General features: G+C 44.1%; 1 protein-coding gene across 5 annotated transcripts in view; it reads right to left on the bottom strand.

The window, feature by feature from the left end:
- The window catches only part of LRP4 (LDL receptor related protein 4), a 262,672-nt gene that overhangs the window by 61,884 nt on the left and 185,268 nt on the right, over positions 1–15,520 (bottom strand). For all 5 annotated transcript variants that reach the window (XM_078771054.1, XM_068109669.2, XM_068109660.2 and 2 more), the window contains 6 exons: positions 6,350–6,567; positions 5,931–6,107; positions 3,938–4,060; positions 1,839–2,047; positions 1,490–1,571; positions 1,154–1,259 (listed from right to left, as the gene is read on the bottom strand). In XM_078771054.1, the coding sequence (XP_078627180.1) occupies positions 1,154–1,259; positions 1,490–1,571; positions 1,839–2,047; positions 3,938–4,060; positions 5,931–6,107; positions 6,350–6,567 (915 nt within the window). The remainder of the gene's footprint in view (positions 1–1,153; positions 1,260–1,489; positions 1,572–1,838; positions 2,048–3,937; positions 4,061–5,930; positions 6,108–6,349; positions 6,568–15,520) is intronic.

Genomic DNA, 15,520 nt, shown 5'->3' with positions numbered 1-15,520 from the left:
GTCCTTTTTTGGGCACCATGGTCCCCTTTTTGAAGCAATGTTTTATGGCCGCTTTTTGGGCACCGTGGTCCCCTTTTTTTGAAGCAATGTTTTATGGCCCTTTTTTGGGCACCATGGTCCCCTTTTTGAAGCAATGTTTTATGGCCGCTTTTTTGGGCACCATGGTCCCCTTTTTGAAGCAATGTTTTATGGCCCCTTTTTGGGCACCGTGGGCCCCTTTTTTGAAGCAATGTTTTATGGCCCCTTTTTTGGGCACCATGGTCCCCTTTTTGAAGCAATGTTTTATGGCCCCTTTTTTGGGCACCATTGTCCCCTTTTTTTGAAGCAATGTTTTATGGCCCTTTTTTGGGCACCCTGGTCCCCTTTTTGAAGCAATGTTTTATGGGCCCTTTTTTGGGCACCATGGTCCCCTTTTTGAAGCAATGTTTTATGGCCCCTTTTTGGGCACCGTGGTTCCCTTTTTTTGAAGCAATGTTTTATGGCCCCTTTTTGGGGCACCATGGTCCCCTTTTTGAAGCAATGTTTTATGGCCCCTTTTTGGGGCACCATTGTCCCCTTTTTTTGAAGCAATGTTTTATGGCCCCTTTTTCGGGCACAGTGGTCCCCTTTTTGAAGCAATGTTTTATGGCCCCTTTTTTGGGCACCGTGGTCCCCTTTTTGAAGAAATGTTTTTTGGCTGGATGTCCTTCCTGCCACCAACCCTATTAGTCGCCTCTTGCGACACGCAGGGAATTCCCAGTGAACTGGTACTCAATTTGCCGACCTCGGAAGGATGACAGACTGAATCAACCCCCTGGTAATTATTAAAGAATTAAAATATTGTTAATTCAGCAATCGACCGGGATTCAAACCCGGGATTCAAACCCGGGATTCAAACCCAGGATCCTAGGATCCCAAGCCAGCACCTTAACCGCTAAGCCAACACCAGGCTAAGTCAATACCTACTCTTCGCAAACTCTTCGTAAAGTACACCTTGGGTTCACCAGCTAATGTTGGCAAGTGGCCACCCGGCTTAACGTCCATGTGAGGGACAGGAGGATGTTTATAGCCGGGTCGACATTCAAACTCAGCCTTGACAGGACAGAGGGGAGTGTGCCTACCTCGAGACTACCCTGCAGCAGTGTATGCTATAAACAAACCAGATAGTCCTTACCGAGACACAGGCTCCAGCACGATACCCCGTGGACGATCGAGCTGCTCCCACAGCAGCACGCTGCGGAGGCTGCCGTCCAGACGCGACACTTCAATACGGTCAGTGCCTGCATAAACAGCACACGTGGCACTATGTTGTGAAACGGTGGTATGAACTAGGCCTCCAAATAGATTACGAACCTGGATATAGGATAAAACAATATGAGGGGCTACTCTGGGAATTCGAGCAAATAGCAGAAAATTTGATATGTAGCAAGATTTTTATTAGTCATCGTTTAGCAAACTTAAGTCACCCTTTTAAAATGTTTTTTGGCGAGTGTCCCCATTTTTACATCACCTGCATCAGTCCAGTAAAGTTTGTCTGTGATCCAGTCCACAGCCAATCCAGCAGGGCTCTCCAGGCTTGTTGCAATCAACTCCTTTAGGCCCAAAGCATATCTCATCATTATATTATGTCATAAATTAAAGTAAGGTAGAGCAAGATGACCCAATCAGGAAAGGTGGCATCTCAGGAAAGGCAAAATCTTGCCCCCACCATTCCTGACACGGACATCTTCCGCCACTTACTCCAAATAATAACAATCATGATAATCTTTCCAAACACGCCATGATGATATTAAAATTATATATTTCATTAGTATTGACAGAGCCACAAACTCTTCCGTTACTCTGCCTCCCATCCATACCTCCTGATTGGTGCCGTCCCATCGTGCCCGCCGGATGCTGTCACTTGCCACATCTGACCAGAAAATGAGGCCCTCCCCAGCATGCCAGGCCAAAGCAACAGCAGCACGGAGACCTTGCAGGGGCAGCACCACATCAGCACTCTCATCCGTATCCAGGCTCATCCTCCTGATGTCTGTCCGCCTGGCAAACAGCAGGAAGGTGTCGAGGCCTGGGGAATAAGGAGCAAGATAGTCACCATTGCATCTTGTTGAATGAGAACTGTCTCTCTACATATGTTGTTGAGGATGCGTTTTTATCTGATCTCCCTTAGATTTATTTTTTAATGCAAATTTTAATTTTCAATCAGTCCAAGACTGACTCCACTGAGATCAATGTACTGCTTGTTGATCTATCAAACAATGAAAGCCCGGTGAGCTGCTACTGCAGCTGTTTTGATGGTCCTCAGGAACACGGCAAACATTTGTGGTGCCATTAGTGATTCTATACCATTGTGAGATGGGGTCAAAACCGATATATAGCATGATGTTTTAAAAAGTTATCGTCGACCTGTGACAGAACTTGGTGGATGAGTTTGTTAGGTGTCCAGAACAAGCAGATTCGATTTTGGTTCAGGTCCAGATCCAGATCCGTCCTATCAGTGGGATACAAAACGTGAACTGTTCAGCCTGGCGGAGGTTTGCACTCAACCGAGTGCCGTTCTAGTTAATGTTTTCATCACTATTCACTCTTCCTTGTTACATCTGACAACCACGATACAACAAATATGAAGGGCAGCTGTCGCGACGGGTCATGTGCCCTGCACCAAAGGTGGATGGAGGTTATGTTTTCACACCTGTCTGTTTGTTAACCGGATATCTCAAACAGTTGTGGACGGAATCAGACGAAATTCGGTGGGCAGGTTGGGTGTGTGACAAGTCCAAATTGATTCGATTTTGGTGAAGATCTGAATATGGTTGAAGTTCGAATCCAGATCCAGCCTATCAGTGGATAGAAAACGTGAACTGTTCAGCCTGGCGGAGATATGCGCTCCACCGAGGGCCGTTTTAGGTCATTCTATAATCGTCTGCATTTGATATAGTCCAGCATGAATATACCTGCTCAGGCTCAGCAATAAAGTCCCTTTCATAGATAAAGAGGTCCTTGATGCACACTGTATCATCGCCATTCTCCAAGAGGCCAAACTATTTATTTCCAAAATTGCAAGTTTGCTCCGTCATGCTTCGGCCAAGTTATTCCTGCTGTAGAATCTTATTTTTCCTTTTATCCTCTGACTCTAGATGTTTTTACAGCATAGCCCACAGGGCAAAGCCGTCTAGAACAGTGTTTGTCCCTCTGTATGTATGTATGTACGTCCCCTCAAACATATACCAATCAGAGCTGAGGATCTGGTCACATGACAGGGTGATGTGATTACGTCTGATGTCCTTACGGCGGTACGACCGCTGACTCTCCACACACCACCATTTTGATTTTTATGCCATCATGCCGAACATGTTGTCGAACCTGTCATATATCACAATCGCCATGCTCTACCTTGACGTTTTTCATTCAGTGTGAAACAAACAAACCGATTGTAAAATGGCCATCAAATATCAAAAGCATCGGCGTTACGTGTCTTCCAACAAAACGGTACGTACCCAACCCTTGTGGGGTATAATCTAGATTACAGTAGATCTTCCCTCAGTTCTGTGAGTAAAAGTTACCTCATGGATGTCTGGATTCCTCCGAATTTCTTTGTTTAATGATATAAACAGCATTAGTGACTGTTTAAAAAGCTAAGCATGTGTGTTTGTGGTTTATAATATTTTACAAGCCCGGCTACGCCGCTGTTAGACTTTCGGTCGTGTTTTTTAGTCATCATAAAGGGGACAAAAGTTTCAGAAAGAGAGTTACAAACTACTTTCTGCCTGTTTGGTGGCATAACTCAACATTACTTTCATCAAAATCGAATCAAACTTTAATCGCATTACATGGCTGCCCATCCATACGTTATACCTCCAAAGAACATATCAAAATGTTCATAACACATTCAAACCACATCTTGAGTTGTGATGCAATGAGGAAGAAAGAGAAGTTATCCCTGCACCATAAAACTCACGGTCGGAGCAGGTATGGAGGTCGAGACTACGGAATCCAGTGGGACAAGCACAGCTGTATTTATGTGCATTGGGAAGGCAAAGGTGGCTGCACCCACCATTATTTTGCCCACAGTGGTTTTTCCCTGTGGATTAAACACACACAGGCAATCAACAACCCTAACCCTAACAACAACCCTAACCCTAACAACAACTCAACAACCCTAACCCTAACCCTAACCCTAACAACAACCCTAACCCTAACCCTAACCCTAACCCGAGTTGTTAGGGTTAGGGTTAGGGTTAGTTGTTGTTAGGGTTAGGGTTAGGGTTACCTGTTCATGTTCAACCTGTTCAATCAACCTGTTCAATGAGTCTAAGCACCCACAGATCCCAAGACACACTAAGACTAGACCACAAAGATACTCGAACGACATCCTTCAAAAAACTCCCCTCCCAAACAGCCCCCTGAATGGCATCAAAGACAACCACAAAAAAACACATCCATTCCCACCACCATAAACACAATCAATAAACCTGGGCCCAAGCAGTACCCTGGGTACTAACGCCCAATCCGACCCGATTGACAACACAGATCAAGTTTCAGAAAGATTGTTACAAACTACTTTCTGCCTATTTGGTGGCATAACTCAACATTACTTTCATCAAAATCGAATCAAACTTTAATCGCATTACATGGCTGCCCATCCATACGTTATATCTCCAAAGAACATATCAAAATGTTCATAACACATTCAAACCATATCTGATCTGATCGACATATAACACATCTGATCCACATCAAAATGCAAGTCTGATCATGTCTATCTTTCTCGCTCCTGCTGAGGACACCAACTACAGCTTTTATGGTGAGTACAAACATAGACTGGATGACACCACCGATGACACCTGCAACCTCTGCCAGGCCGCCACACACACAATAAAACACATTATGGAAGACTGTGCGGTGCTGACTGCACGGAAACAAGAGCACAACATATTAGATGTGAAGGACTTCTGCTTCGCTCCCAGGAAATTGATCGTCCATCTCCATACTGTGGGCTTGATCGAGCAGAAATATAACCGGGTTTAATCAACAAGCTAGTATGGTAAATAGAAGCCAGCAGGTTGTGGTTAAGCCAGCAGCAGAAGCCAGCAGCAGAAGCCAGCAGCAGGTCTTTCGAAACGGCCGTGGTTACGATCCCCGCTGGTCCCCGCTGCACACGAAGCCCGGCACGAACCGAGGGCCCGCTTCGGCTATAAGTCGATCTAACCGCTATCCCGTTTAGCGTCGATGCTCCACTTGCATGCTCACACCCCGCATTCTGTTCCTTGCTCATACATCCAGCCGTTCCCATGCTCCTCGTCATTGCACCTTCTCTTACACACCCGGGTACACTCATTCCGCTCACAGACTTTGTCACACACCTGACCACCGCACACCTTTGCACACACTCGTCGTTCGCACATCTCACCAACACACCTCTTCGCGCCCCCTCCTCGGTCACATCCTCTGTGACAACCACAGGTGTGCTCTCCTCCGCACACTCCACAAAAAAAAAAAAAAAAGTACAATGAAGAGTGTAGACTAAGGAGGCCAGACAGGAGAGCTCAATGGACAGAGCCGATCACCACTCAGCCAAATCAATATACGTATGCTATTCCGCTGAACGCTGTTCGACTTATTGAATTTGACTTCATCGAACTGAGTCACTAACATTGTGGTTCGGCGTTTTGAGATTACTCACAGAATATTTGCATGATTAATGACACTTTAATGTAAAATGGTATTAGAAACAAATTCAGAACCTAAGATCTAGGTCCACGATTTATCCGTCCGCACTAGCGTATCGTGGAACTCTCACAGATTTTTGATGCTCTAGAGCGTGGGAGCTTAACCTACTTTAGACTAGTATTCGTGTCAGTGAGATCGATATTGTCTGTGTCATGGAATGTGTGGCCAATGAACCTGTTAGTGTAGTGTGGTCACTGTACCAGGATATGTAGTGAGCATACCCGGAGGCTGGCGTTGTGGATGCAGGGTGTGGATGTCCATGGGGAAGTGGAGCTTGCTATGTACGATCTCCTGATTCAGTCCCGTGAATTTATTTGCGCTGTTGATGCTTTTTGTTTGCCAGTCAGTCCAGTAGAGGCTGTCCTCAAACACCGTTAGAGCAAATGGGTGTGGAAGGCCTAGTGAAGGATGGGTTCACAGGCAAATCACACGGACAATAATCAACATGAGATATCCTACAATTTCTCCACCCCTCCTCCCTTGGATCCATCAATTCCACAAAATTAGCAGCCTTTGTGGATGTGGTTAACCAATCAAAATGTCTGAAGGTCCGACTAATGCATCAATAATCGGAAATTCTGCAAATTTCATCCTCCGCCAGTCCAGTTAGAGGTATGAAAGAATGATAGGAAAGGCTCACCATGGCTTATGACTGCTCTTCTGTTGTGTCCATCCAGGTCGGAGCTTTCAATCACATGGTGTTTGGCATCGGCCCAGTAGAGTCGTCGCCCAGCATAGTCTATAGTTAGGCCATTAGGCCAGAACAGTGATGTGTTAGCGATTATCCGTCGGGCTGAACCATCCATGTCAGCTCGTTCAATACGTGGAGTGCTTCCCCAGTCAGTCCAATACATAGTGCTGTGACAAGATGAAAAAGAAAACTAATCGTTTGGACCTTCAAGGAAATTGTTTAACAACAAAAAAGTAAACTGTGGAACTTGAAGCAAACTGTGGTACACGCTGGTGGTCTTGCCGTCACAAAAATACCAAGAAAGAGCAATCAGAGATTGCAAACCCTCGCCAGCAGACCTCCTTTGTGTGGTGTATTTTGTGTGCCAGTGCAGAGACGATGCATTGACGACGTAGGTTTAAGTTCATACGACAGACAGACAAACAGGTCTTTTCGGTTTTATTGGATCGATTCACATTCCAACCGTACATATTTTACTCATGCAGAAATATTTTATCAAATATACTTTATAGATGCACTCGTGTTCTTAGCACAGTTGGACCCTGACATTTGCAGTCCCAACATTTGCGGACCCTGTGTATTTGCGTTGATAAAATGCGACCTGCTTCTACATTCACGGCCCTGTGTCCTGCGTATTCGCGGTTATTCGTGAGCATATCCATGGTATTTCAGACCTGCTTAAACTTTCGCTGCCCTGTGCTTCACAGATTCATGGTTTTTCACGGGATTTTTTATTTTCAATTATGAATCACAAACCGCTGGGAACCTATCCCCATTTTCTCATTGAAACAATGCCCCACATTCACAGATTTGACTTTCACGGCATTTTCCAGGAATGTATAGCACCAACCCACGAATGTCGGGGTTATACATAACTGCATCATTTGGAGACATACACTAGCATACTAATAGTACCTATTTTATACTTATAGACGTGCTCACATTGTAATAGTAGTACTTCATAGATATAATCACATTCTAAATACACATACTTGATAGAGGTACTCGGATGAAAAATAAAACGTGTAATACTGGCTACCACTAGGTAGTGTTTGTGGCATACGTTAGCACACTATGTGCGGACATACAGACAAAGCAAACAAACAAACAAACAAGAGGACCCAAATGCAATCCCATCTCCGCTGGCGAGAGTGATGATGACTGGGAAATATACCGGAATGCTCTACTGATCACAAATGACAGTACATGCAGTAGATGTCCCTCAACACCAGAATATATGCTTCAAAGACATGTGAGATTGGTTCTGAGAGCATATTGAGATCCTCAATAACGAAACGATCAAGAGCCTGGTAAGGTGTACATTTTATACTTGGAAATCCACCAGTGAGATCCTTGTACACCTGCTTGTTTTCTGTTTGCAATTATGATTGGTCATCGTTAGTCATAACCAGGATGGATGAACAACAACTTAAAGTTTAATTGTTAGCTGAGATCGTGTCTGCCTGACTCTCCTCAGAGACATCCAGGAATACTTTTTGTCTGTCAAGTAAGGCAAAGGAATATTTGAAATTAATTTTGAACTAATATGGTATAATTTTTTTTTTTTTTAAATAAACAGGAAGTAAATTCCTGCATGGGGCTAGTGTGAAAAAATTCTGACAACCAAGGACTCGAACCAAGGACCTCATCACTTACGCAGCGACAGCCCACTGAGCCATTGAGTCTTCGATATAATCTTAATCCCTTATAACCCACTGAGTCTGAGCCATTGAGCCATATATCTATATCATTAAAACGCTTATTTCTGAAGTTTGTAATCGGAACTTCTCTCCAGCTATTGCTCCTGTCGCCCTAAGATATGTGTGATACTATGTAGTTATGACTAACCCTTCCATATAAGCATACGTATGTCTCCAAATGTCTACTAGTACCCGACTGCAAAGCCGCAATGAGCCGGCGAAGCCAAAGCCTCTTGCCACTATTTTACCCATCACGATGGCATCAGTGGGTTAGGTAGTTGGTAGTAGGTAGGTGTAGTTGGTACCGTACCTAGTTCAAAATGACACCATTTGCATTCTGGATGAGATAAAAATTGATAAAATTTCCTTCTTGATTAATTCGGTGAATTCAGTCTCAACTTCGGATATTTCCGGCCGTGAAAAACTATCCCCTACAGACGCGAGATTTCTAAAAAATAATTCTTCGGCAATTTTAGAATATTTGATGCCGTTTTCACCCTCCGAAACGCGTAATAAGCTTTTTTAAAATAATTTTTGAAATGCTCGAATCTCATTGGTTCCGGTGTTTGGTGACGATTTTCGTTGAAGATAACGAGGTTGGGAATAGAGCCTGTGATTGATGCTGTGAAGAGGAACAGGTTGAGATGGTTTGGTCATGTGTTGAGGAAGGATGAAAGTGACTGGTTGAGAAGAGTGATGGAAATGAATGTAGAAGGAAGTAGAAGACGGGGAAGACCGAGAAAGACTTGGCTAAAGATGGTGGAAGAAGAAATGCGGGCAAGGGGGTTAACAAGGAGAGATGCAGAAAATAGGGCAAAATGGAGAAGATTGTCATGGGGACCGCAAGGCTAACCCCCGCTCTAGCAGGGAAAATGGCCTTTTAAAATGCATGTTGTTGTATAACGAGGTTGGTTTTAAAGTATTTTAATTACACATTAGAGGTGCATCAGATTGTGAATCAAACAAAGACGGGTGAAACAAACTCCTATTGAACGTTTTCTCAATTTTTTTATGCAAACTTCCGCATCCAGACGATGGCGGCCTCCATTGAGTGATTTGGTTTCTGAAATATTTTTTCAAATGCTCGCATCTCATTGGTTCCGGTGTTTGGTGACGATTTTCGTTGAAGATAACCAGGCCCGTGCGGGCCGAGGTTGGTCCTAAAGTATTTTCATTACAAATTAGAGGTGCATACGATTGTGAATCAAACAATGACGGGTGAAACAAACTCCTATTGAACGTTTTTCAATTTGTTATGCATACTTCCGCATCCGCAAGATGGCGGCCTCCATTGAGCGATTTGGTGCATCACAGCTTCTGAATTCTCAAGCCAAGGGATACAGCATAATCTGGTTTTCGACATAATACATACGCGTTTAATCACAACACTGGCTTCGCCGGCTATAAGTGTGGAATAAAAAAACCACCTTTAGAGGCCATTTATAAGTGTGGAATAAAAGCTGAAAATCAGTGAACAGTTTTGAATAACCCGCGCCATTTTGTTTTACGCACAGTGAGACGCTGCACTTAATACCGAGGAGAAGAAGAAGACGTCCCGATGTGTGCCGGACGCGCAGCGACTCGAGAGGCATGCTACGCCTTTAAATACAAATATAAATGTGATCAGCAATGTAAAGGGGATACTTACCAGTAACCACACTGTAAGAGACAATACTGCAGTTGAATACAAAGCGATATTCAGGATATCCGCCAGAATGAATGTTGGTGCAAACTGACACAATTATTTTGAAAGGAAGCGGCAAGGAAGAGGAAGGGCAAGTTAGTTTGTATGAACATAAACACTAATTATGCCCGTGATTTTCACAGGTTACCGCTAGTATATATTATATATATATATACACAAAGAATTAAGCTAAGCACCCCCCCCGTTTTTTTACAACCTCGCACATTACAAGTTTGTTGTCGTCAAAACAGTGTAATATACCCATGATATTGCTATATTTTCTGGAGAAGTGATATTATGGTCACATAAAAACATAACAATCATGCCGTTTTCAATATTTTATTCTGAATAATTTAAGGTGAAATTTTTTGGGAATTTTAGGCATATTTTCACCTCAATTTAAGTATGGAGCTATAGGTCCATCACGGACAGTGTGGATGACGTTTATGTTTTCTAACGTACAGTCATTGTTCTGAGAAGACCTCTAGCGATCTTTGCGTCAATAACGTGTGTAGGACCCACGTGATCGGATCACTGACTCAACCAATCACTTTTTTTCACTTTGATCACTCAATTTCATCAATGGATAATTGCTAATGTCATACCAATCATTATTTGATCTCACATACCTTAGAATATATGCCAATGTATACATATACACAAAGAATATATATTAGGGGGTGCTTACCTTAATTCGTTGTGTAGGGGTGCTTAACTTAATTCTTTGTGTATATATATGTATATATATATATATATATATATATATATATATATATATATATATATATATATATATATATATATATATATATATATATATATATTGTTGCGGATATGAGGATTGCATTTTTTTGATTGTGTGTATTGTAGTGGTAAATTGTTGTGTAACATTGGTTGGATATGGCCCCTCCTGCCTCCAGAGTTGTGTAAAGGAAAAAAGGGTGTCTCGGTAGTTAATTCCATGAAACACCACATTGAAGGACCCGATAAAACCCTTGTTCAGTAGCTTATATCTTATTATGTGTTTTAGGGTAAGGCCTTGTCTTCCATTAAAATAATACTCCATTGCACCGAATCAATTAAGAATAGCTCCCCTTCAATACTTCCATTTCCCAGCCAAACTCTCCATCTGCGGGTAAAGCAGTTCACAAGCGTGGGGTGCACGCCCTCTCATTTCGCTGCTATAGTGAATATGTGCTCCGTGCTCTGTTTGAACAGGGGGGGCGGGGTCGCCCGGGAGAGGCAAGCCCAGGGCGCGCCACGAAGGGCGGGGCTGTTCAGCCCCATGCCCAAATAAGGAACCAAGCCCGTGGCTCGCCACGAGGGGCGTGCCGTCGGCGCCATGCCCAAATAAGCAGACAAGCCCGTGGGATTACGATACAAGGTCACGAAACAGAGCACGGGGGGGAGGGCGGTACCGAAACCGAGGAGGGCGTGTCAGACCCGCGCTGAAGGTTTGGACAGAAGGGTGCGATGATCGCTGGGACAAGCTACACGAGAGATATGGCAGATGAGTCCAGGTGCGTAAGAGGGTTGGCAGTCCACCGGGAGAGAGTTCAGAGTTGCACCGGAGTGGCGTGAGAGATACGAAAAGCTTTTGACAAAGAGCCGCTTCAACCAGCCCCGTTTAAACCAGCCAAGTGACCCTGCCGGCGTGCGCTGTAAAGCCGAATACAAGGAGCTGCCGGCGTGCGCTGTAAAGCCGAATACAAGGAGCTGCCGGCTCCTCGCTTCCCACCCGGAGTGGACCTGCTCGCTGTGCCCTGTGATTCCACCTGCTCATCCCTCCAAACGATTCCTACCCTTCCATCCATTTGCGTACGTGAGTTTGTTCTGTTCGTGCTGTCCTGGGTAGGTAATTAAGTCCGTATAAGCTAGTAATTTTCACTGTGTCACCTGTGTTTTCATGTCACCTGTAAATAATCGTGACTGCTCTTTTTGCTTATGTGTGTGTAAATAATAAACCCCGTTACTCTTCTGTACGTCTTCTTCTTCTTCCTCTTTGCATTCGTCGTCTTAGTCTTTTCCCGATTGAATAGAGGTGGCGCGATACGGCCAACGTCTGGGTCGATCGGGTGAGTCGGGGAACAACTGTTCGGTCGCGGAGCCTCCGCTCGGCAAACATACCATGCTTAACCGCTTACTGTAACAATATATATATATATATATATATATATATATATATATATATATATATATATATATATATATATATATATATATATATATATATATATATATACAGACTTGGCATTTAATATGGAATATTTTTTTCTTCTTGACTTGGATTTACTTTCTTAACTCAGTATATCAATCTGGTGAGTTTCTTTTACACTTTGGTGATTTATTTGTTAAAAGAACCATGTCACTCATTGTCTGTCGCAGCAAGAAGTCAACAACAGGATTATATCACAGGTGGCGTGGCAAAATGTACGGACAGGTGCATTTGACGATTGGCTTCACAGTCGGGTATACAAGGGTTGTTGCGTTCTGTATTAGTGGAAAACAACTGCTGCACGTCTCCAAAAGTTATTGCCGCTTCCTCTGGAGATGGTCCGTCAACTCGACAATGCTGTTTGTCATGGAGTGGTGGATTTACGAAATTACAGCATGAAAGAGCGTGCTATTGATCGGCAGTATGGCATCACTCAAGGTCAGGTGTCAAAGATCCTGAAACGAAATGCTCAGAGGGGTGTCCCTACTCCAATACTGAGGCGAGGACGTCCCCGCAGAACCACAAGGAGGGATGATCGCCAGCTGCACCGGTTAGTCCGCAATGGCCATACCAAGTCAGCTAATCGGCTTGGGGCTGAGTGGCAGCAACTGACAAATGTGCCTGTATCCAGAAGGCGAGTCAACCAACGACTGGTTCAAGCAAGCTATCATGCCAGGCGTCCCCTGAGAAAGCCACGCCTGACCAGACAACACAGCCAGCACCGATTGCAGTGGGCCAGAGAGCACCGTCAATGGCAGCGAGGACACTGGAATCACGTGACCTTCAATGACGAGTCTAGATTTCTGGTCTATCGTCAAGATGGCCGTGTCCGAGTGTGCAGACAAGTGCATGAAGCCTACAACAAAGATTGTATAGTGCCAAGAGTCCAAGCTGGAGGTGGTGGGGTGACCGTTTAGGCTGCTTTTCATGCAGGCGGCAAAACTGACCTGGTTGTTCTGAATGGAAACCTGAACCAGTTCAAGTACAGGGCCATTCTGGAAGAAACATTGCTTCCATTTGCTCATGCAGCCTTTCGAGGAAACTTTGTCTTCCAAGATGACAATGCACGGCCTCATCGTGCTCGCATGATCCAACACTTTCTTGCTGACCATGGTGTAGAGCATATGGAGTGGCCTGCCATGTCCCCGGATATGAATCCGATAGAGAACTTGTGGGCAGAATTAATGCGTCAAATCGACCACTTGGTCCTGCAGCTGACCTCTGTGCGTGAATTGCAGCAGGCTATTGTCACTGCATGGCAAGCGATTCCTGTCCAAACCTTGGCTTATCTTGTGAATAGCATGCCTCAACGTGTACGTGCTCTCCTGAATGCTCGTGGGGGTTACACGAAGTACTGAACTGTAATTTTACTGTCGGTAATCCCAGTCGTAATTTAACTTTTGTTTTTGTTAAAAAAAAAATTGGCTAATGTGCAAAATAAAGAGATACTTCTGGAAAACGCACAGAAGTTTAACACAGTACTGTCCATGAATTGAGTTCGATATCAGTTTACATCACTTTCAAGGATCAATTTATTTGTTTCGAAATGTCAAATGTGGTTTTTGTTTCTTTTAAAGGTCACATTAACAAAATCTAGAATAATTTCAACATAATTCCAATGAACTTTTGGTTCTAAGACATCTTGAAAAGTAAGTTCACCCCCACAAAAAAAATATTCCATATTAAATGCCAAGTCTGTATATATATATATATATATATATATATATATATATATATATATATATATATATATATATATATATATATATATATATATATATATATATATATATATATATATATAATATTAAAATATAAAAAAGGTATATAAAAAGGGAACCATGACAATTACAACTACATATGGGCAGGGTACAGCCCGAAGTGGAGATCAGTTTCTGAGGTTTGGGACATGGAATGTAGGGACAATGACAGGGAGATCAAGAGAAGTGGTGGAAGTGTTGGTCAGAAGAAGAGTGGACATATGTTGTGTGCAAGAGACGAGATGGAAGGGAAGTGGTGTGAGAATGGTGAAGGGTAGGCAGGGACAGAAATACAAGTTTGGGTGGCAAGGGTGCCCGGAGGGCGTGAATGGTGTTGGTGTCCTGTTTTCTGAGGAGTTTGTAGACAGTGTGGTGAGTGTGACTCGAGTGAGTGAAAGGTTGATGATGGTGAAAATGATGATTGGAAAGCTCTTGGTGAACGTCATCTCGGGATATGCTCCGCAGGTTGGTCGAAGCGATGAAGAAAAGGCCAAGTTCTGGTGTGCGATAGAGAAGCTGATGGAAAACGTGAAAGATGAGGAAGTTGTTGTGGTAGGAGGAGACCTAAATGGACATGTGGGAAGGAGTATGGACGGTTTTGAGGGAGTTCATGGGGGTTACGGATATGGTGTGAGAAATGGAGAAGGTGAAAGGATTTTGGAGATTGCTGATGGAGCTGATTTGTTGATTTGTAATACTCAGTTCCAGAAAGAGGATAATAAGCTTGTTACATACACGTCAGGTGGGTCGACGACAACCGTTGACTACCTGATGGTGCGTAGGCGAGATAGGGGGCACCTCCGGGACACAAAGGTGATCCCGGGGGAGGAGGCTGTTTCACAGCACCACTTGGTTGTCTGCGACGTAAGGGTGAAAGGTGCGAGGAGAGCTCGGCGTGTGAAGTACCAACCGAGAATGAAGGTGTGGAGGTTGAAAGATGTGACCGTAAAGGAGGCATTAAAAGAGAGGCTGAGTAGGGTCGAGGATGATGTGGTTGAGCTTGAAAGTGGTTGGATGTCGATGAAAGCTAGTCTGTTGGGAGCCGTTGGTGAGGTATGTGGATGGACAAATGGACCACCGAGGCACTCGGAAACATGGTGGTGGGATGATGAAGTTGGAAAGAGGATTGACGAGAAGAGGAAGAAGCTCAAGGTGTGGCAGAAGGCGAAGGGTACGGGAGCAGAAACAGCAGAGCATGAAAGTTATAAGGCAGCCAGGAAGGCTGCAAAGAAAGAGGTAGCAAAGGCGCAGGAGGCATGTAGGAAAATGTTTGGAGAACGCTTGAATTCGGAAGAGGGTCAGAAAGCAGTATTCAGGATTGCAAAGCATATAGCGAAAGAGAGGTGTGATGTGATGGGGGTGAGTTGCTTGAAGGATGAAGTGGGACAAATCGTTGTCGACCCAGATGGAATTAAAGGAAGATGGAAAAGATATATGGAAATGCTGTTGAATACAGAGAATGAATGGGATGGCAACATAGAGAGTAACCCAGTTTTAGGACCGGCAGAGAAGATAACTGAGAAGGAAGTTGAGGAAGCGATGAAAGCAATGAAGGGTAGAGAAGCGGGAGGGCCGACGGGAGTTGTGGGAGATATGTTGAAGGCAGCAGGAAGTTGGGGTGTGAAGAGAATGACAGAGATCTGTAATCTGGTGGTGAAAGAAGGCCGCATTCCAGTGGATTGGGAACTGAGTAGCCTCGTCCCTCTATACAAGGGGAAAGGTGACCCTCTGGAGTGTGGCTCGTACCGAGCGATAAAGTTA

The sequence above is a fragment of the Myxine glutinosa genome, chromosome 1 (assembly GCF_964187855.1).
Source record: "Myxine glutinosa chromosome 1, kmMyxGlut1.1, whole genome shotgun sequence".
Classification (NCBI taxonomy): Eukaryota; Metazoa; Chordata; class Myxini; order Myxiniformes; family Myxinidae; genus Myxine; species Myxine glutinosa.
This window is presented reverse-complemented; position numbering and strand designations above follow the sequence as displayed.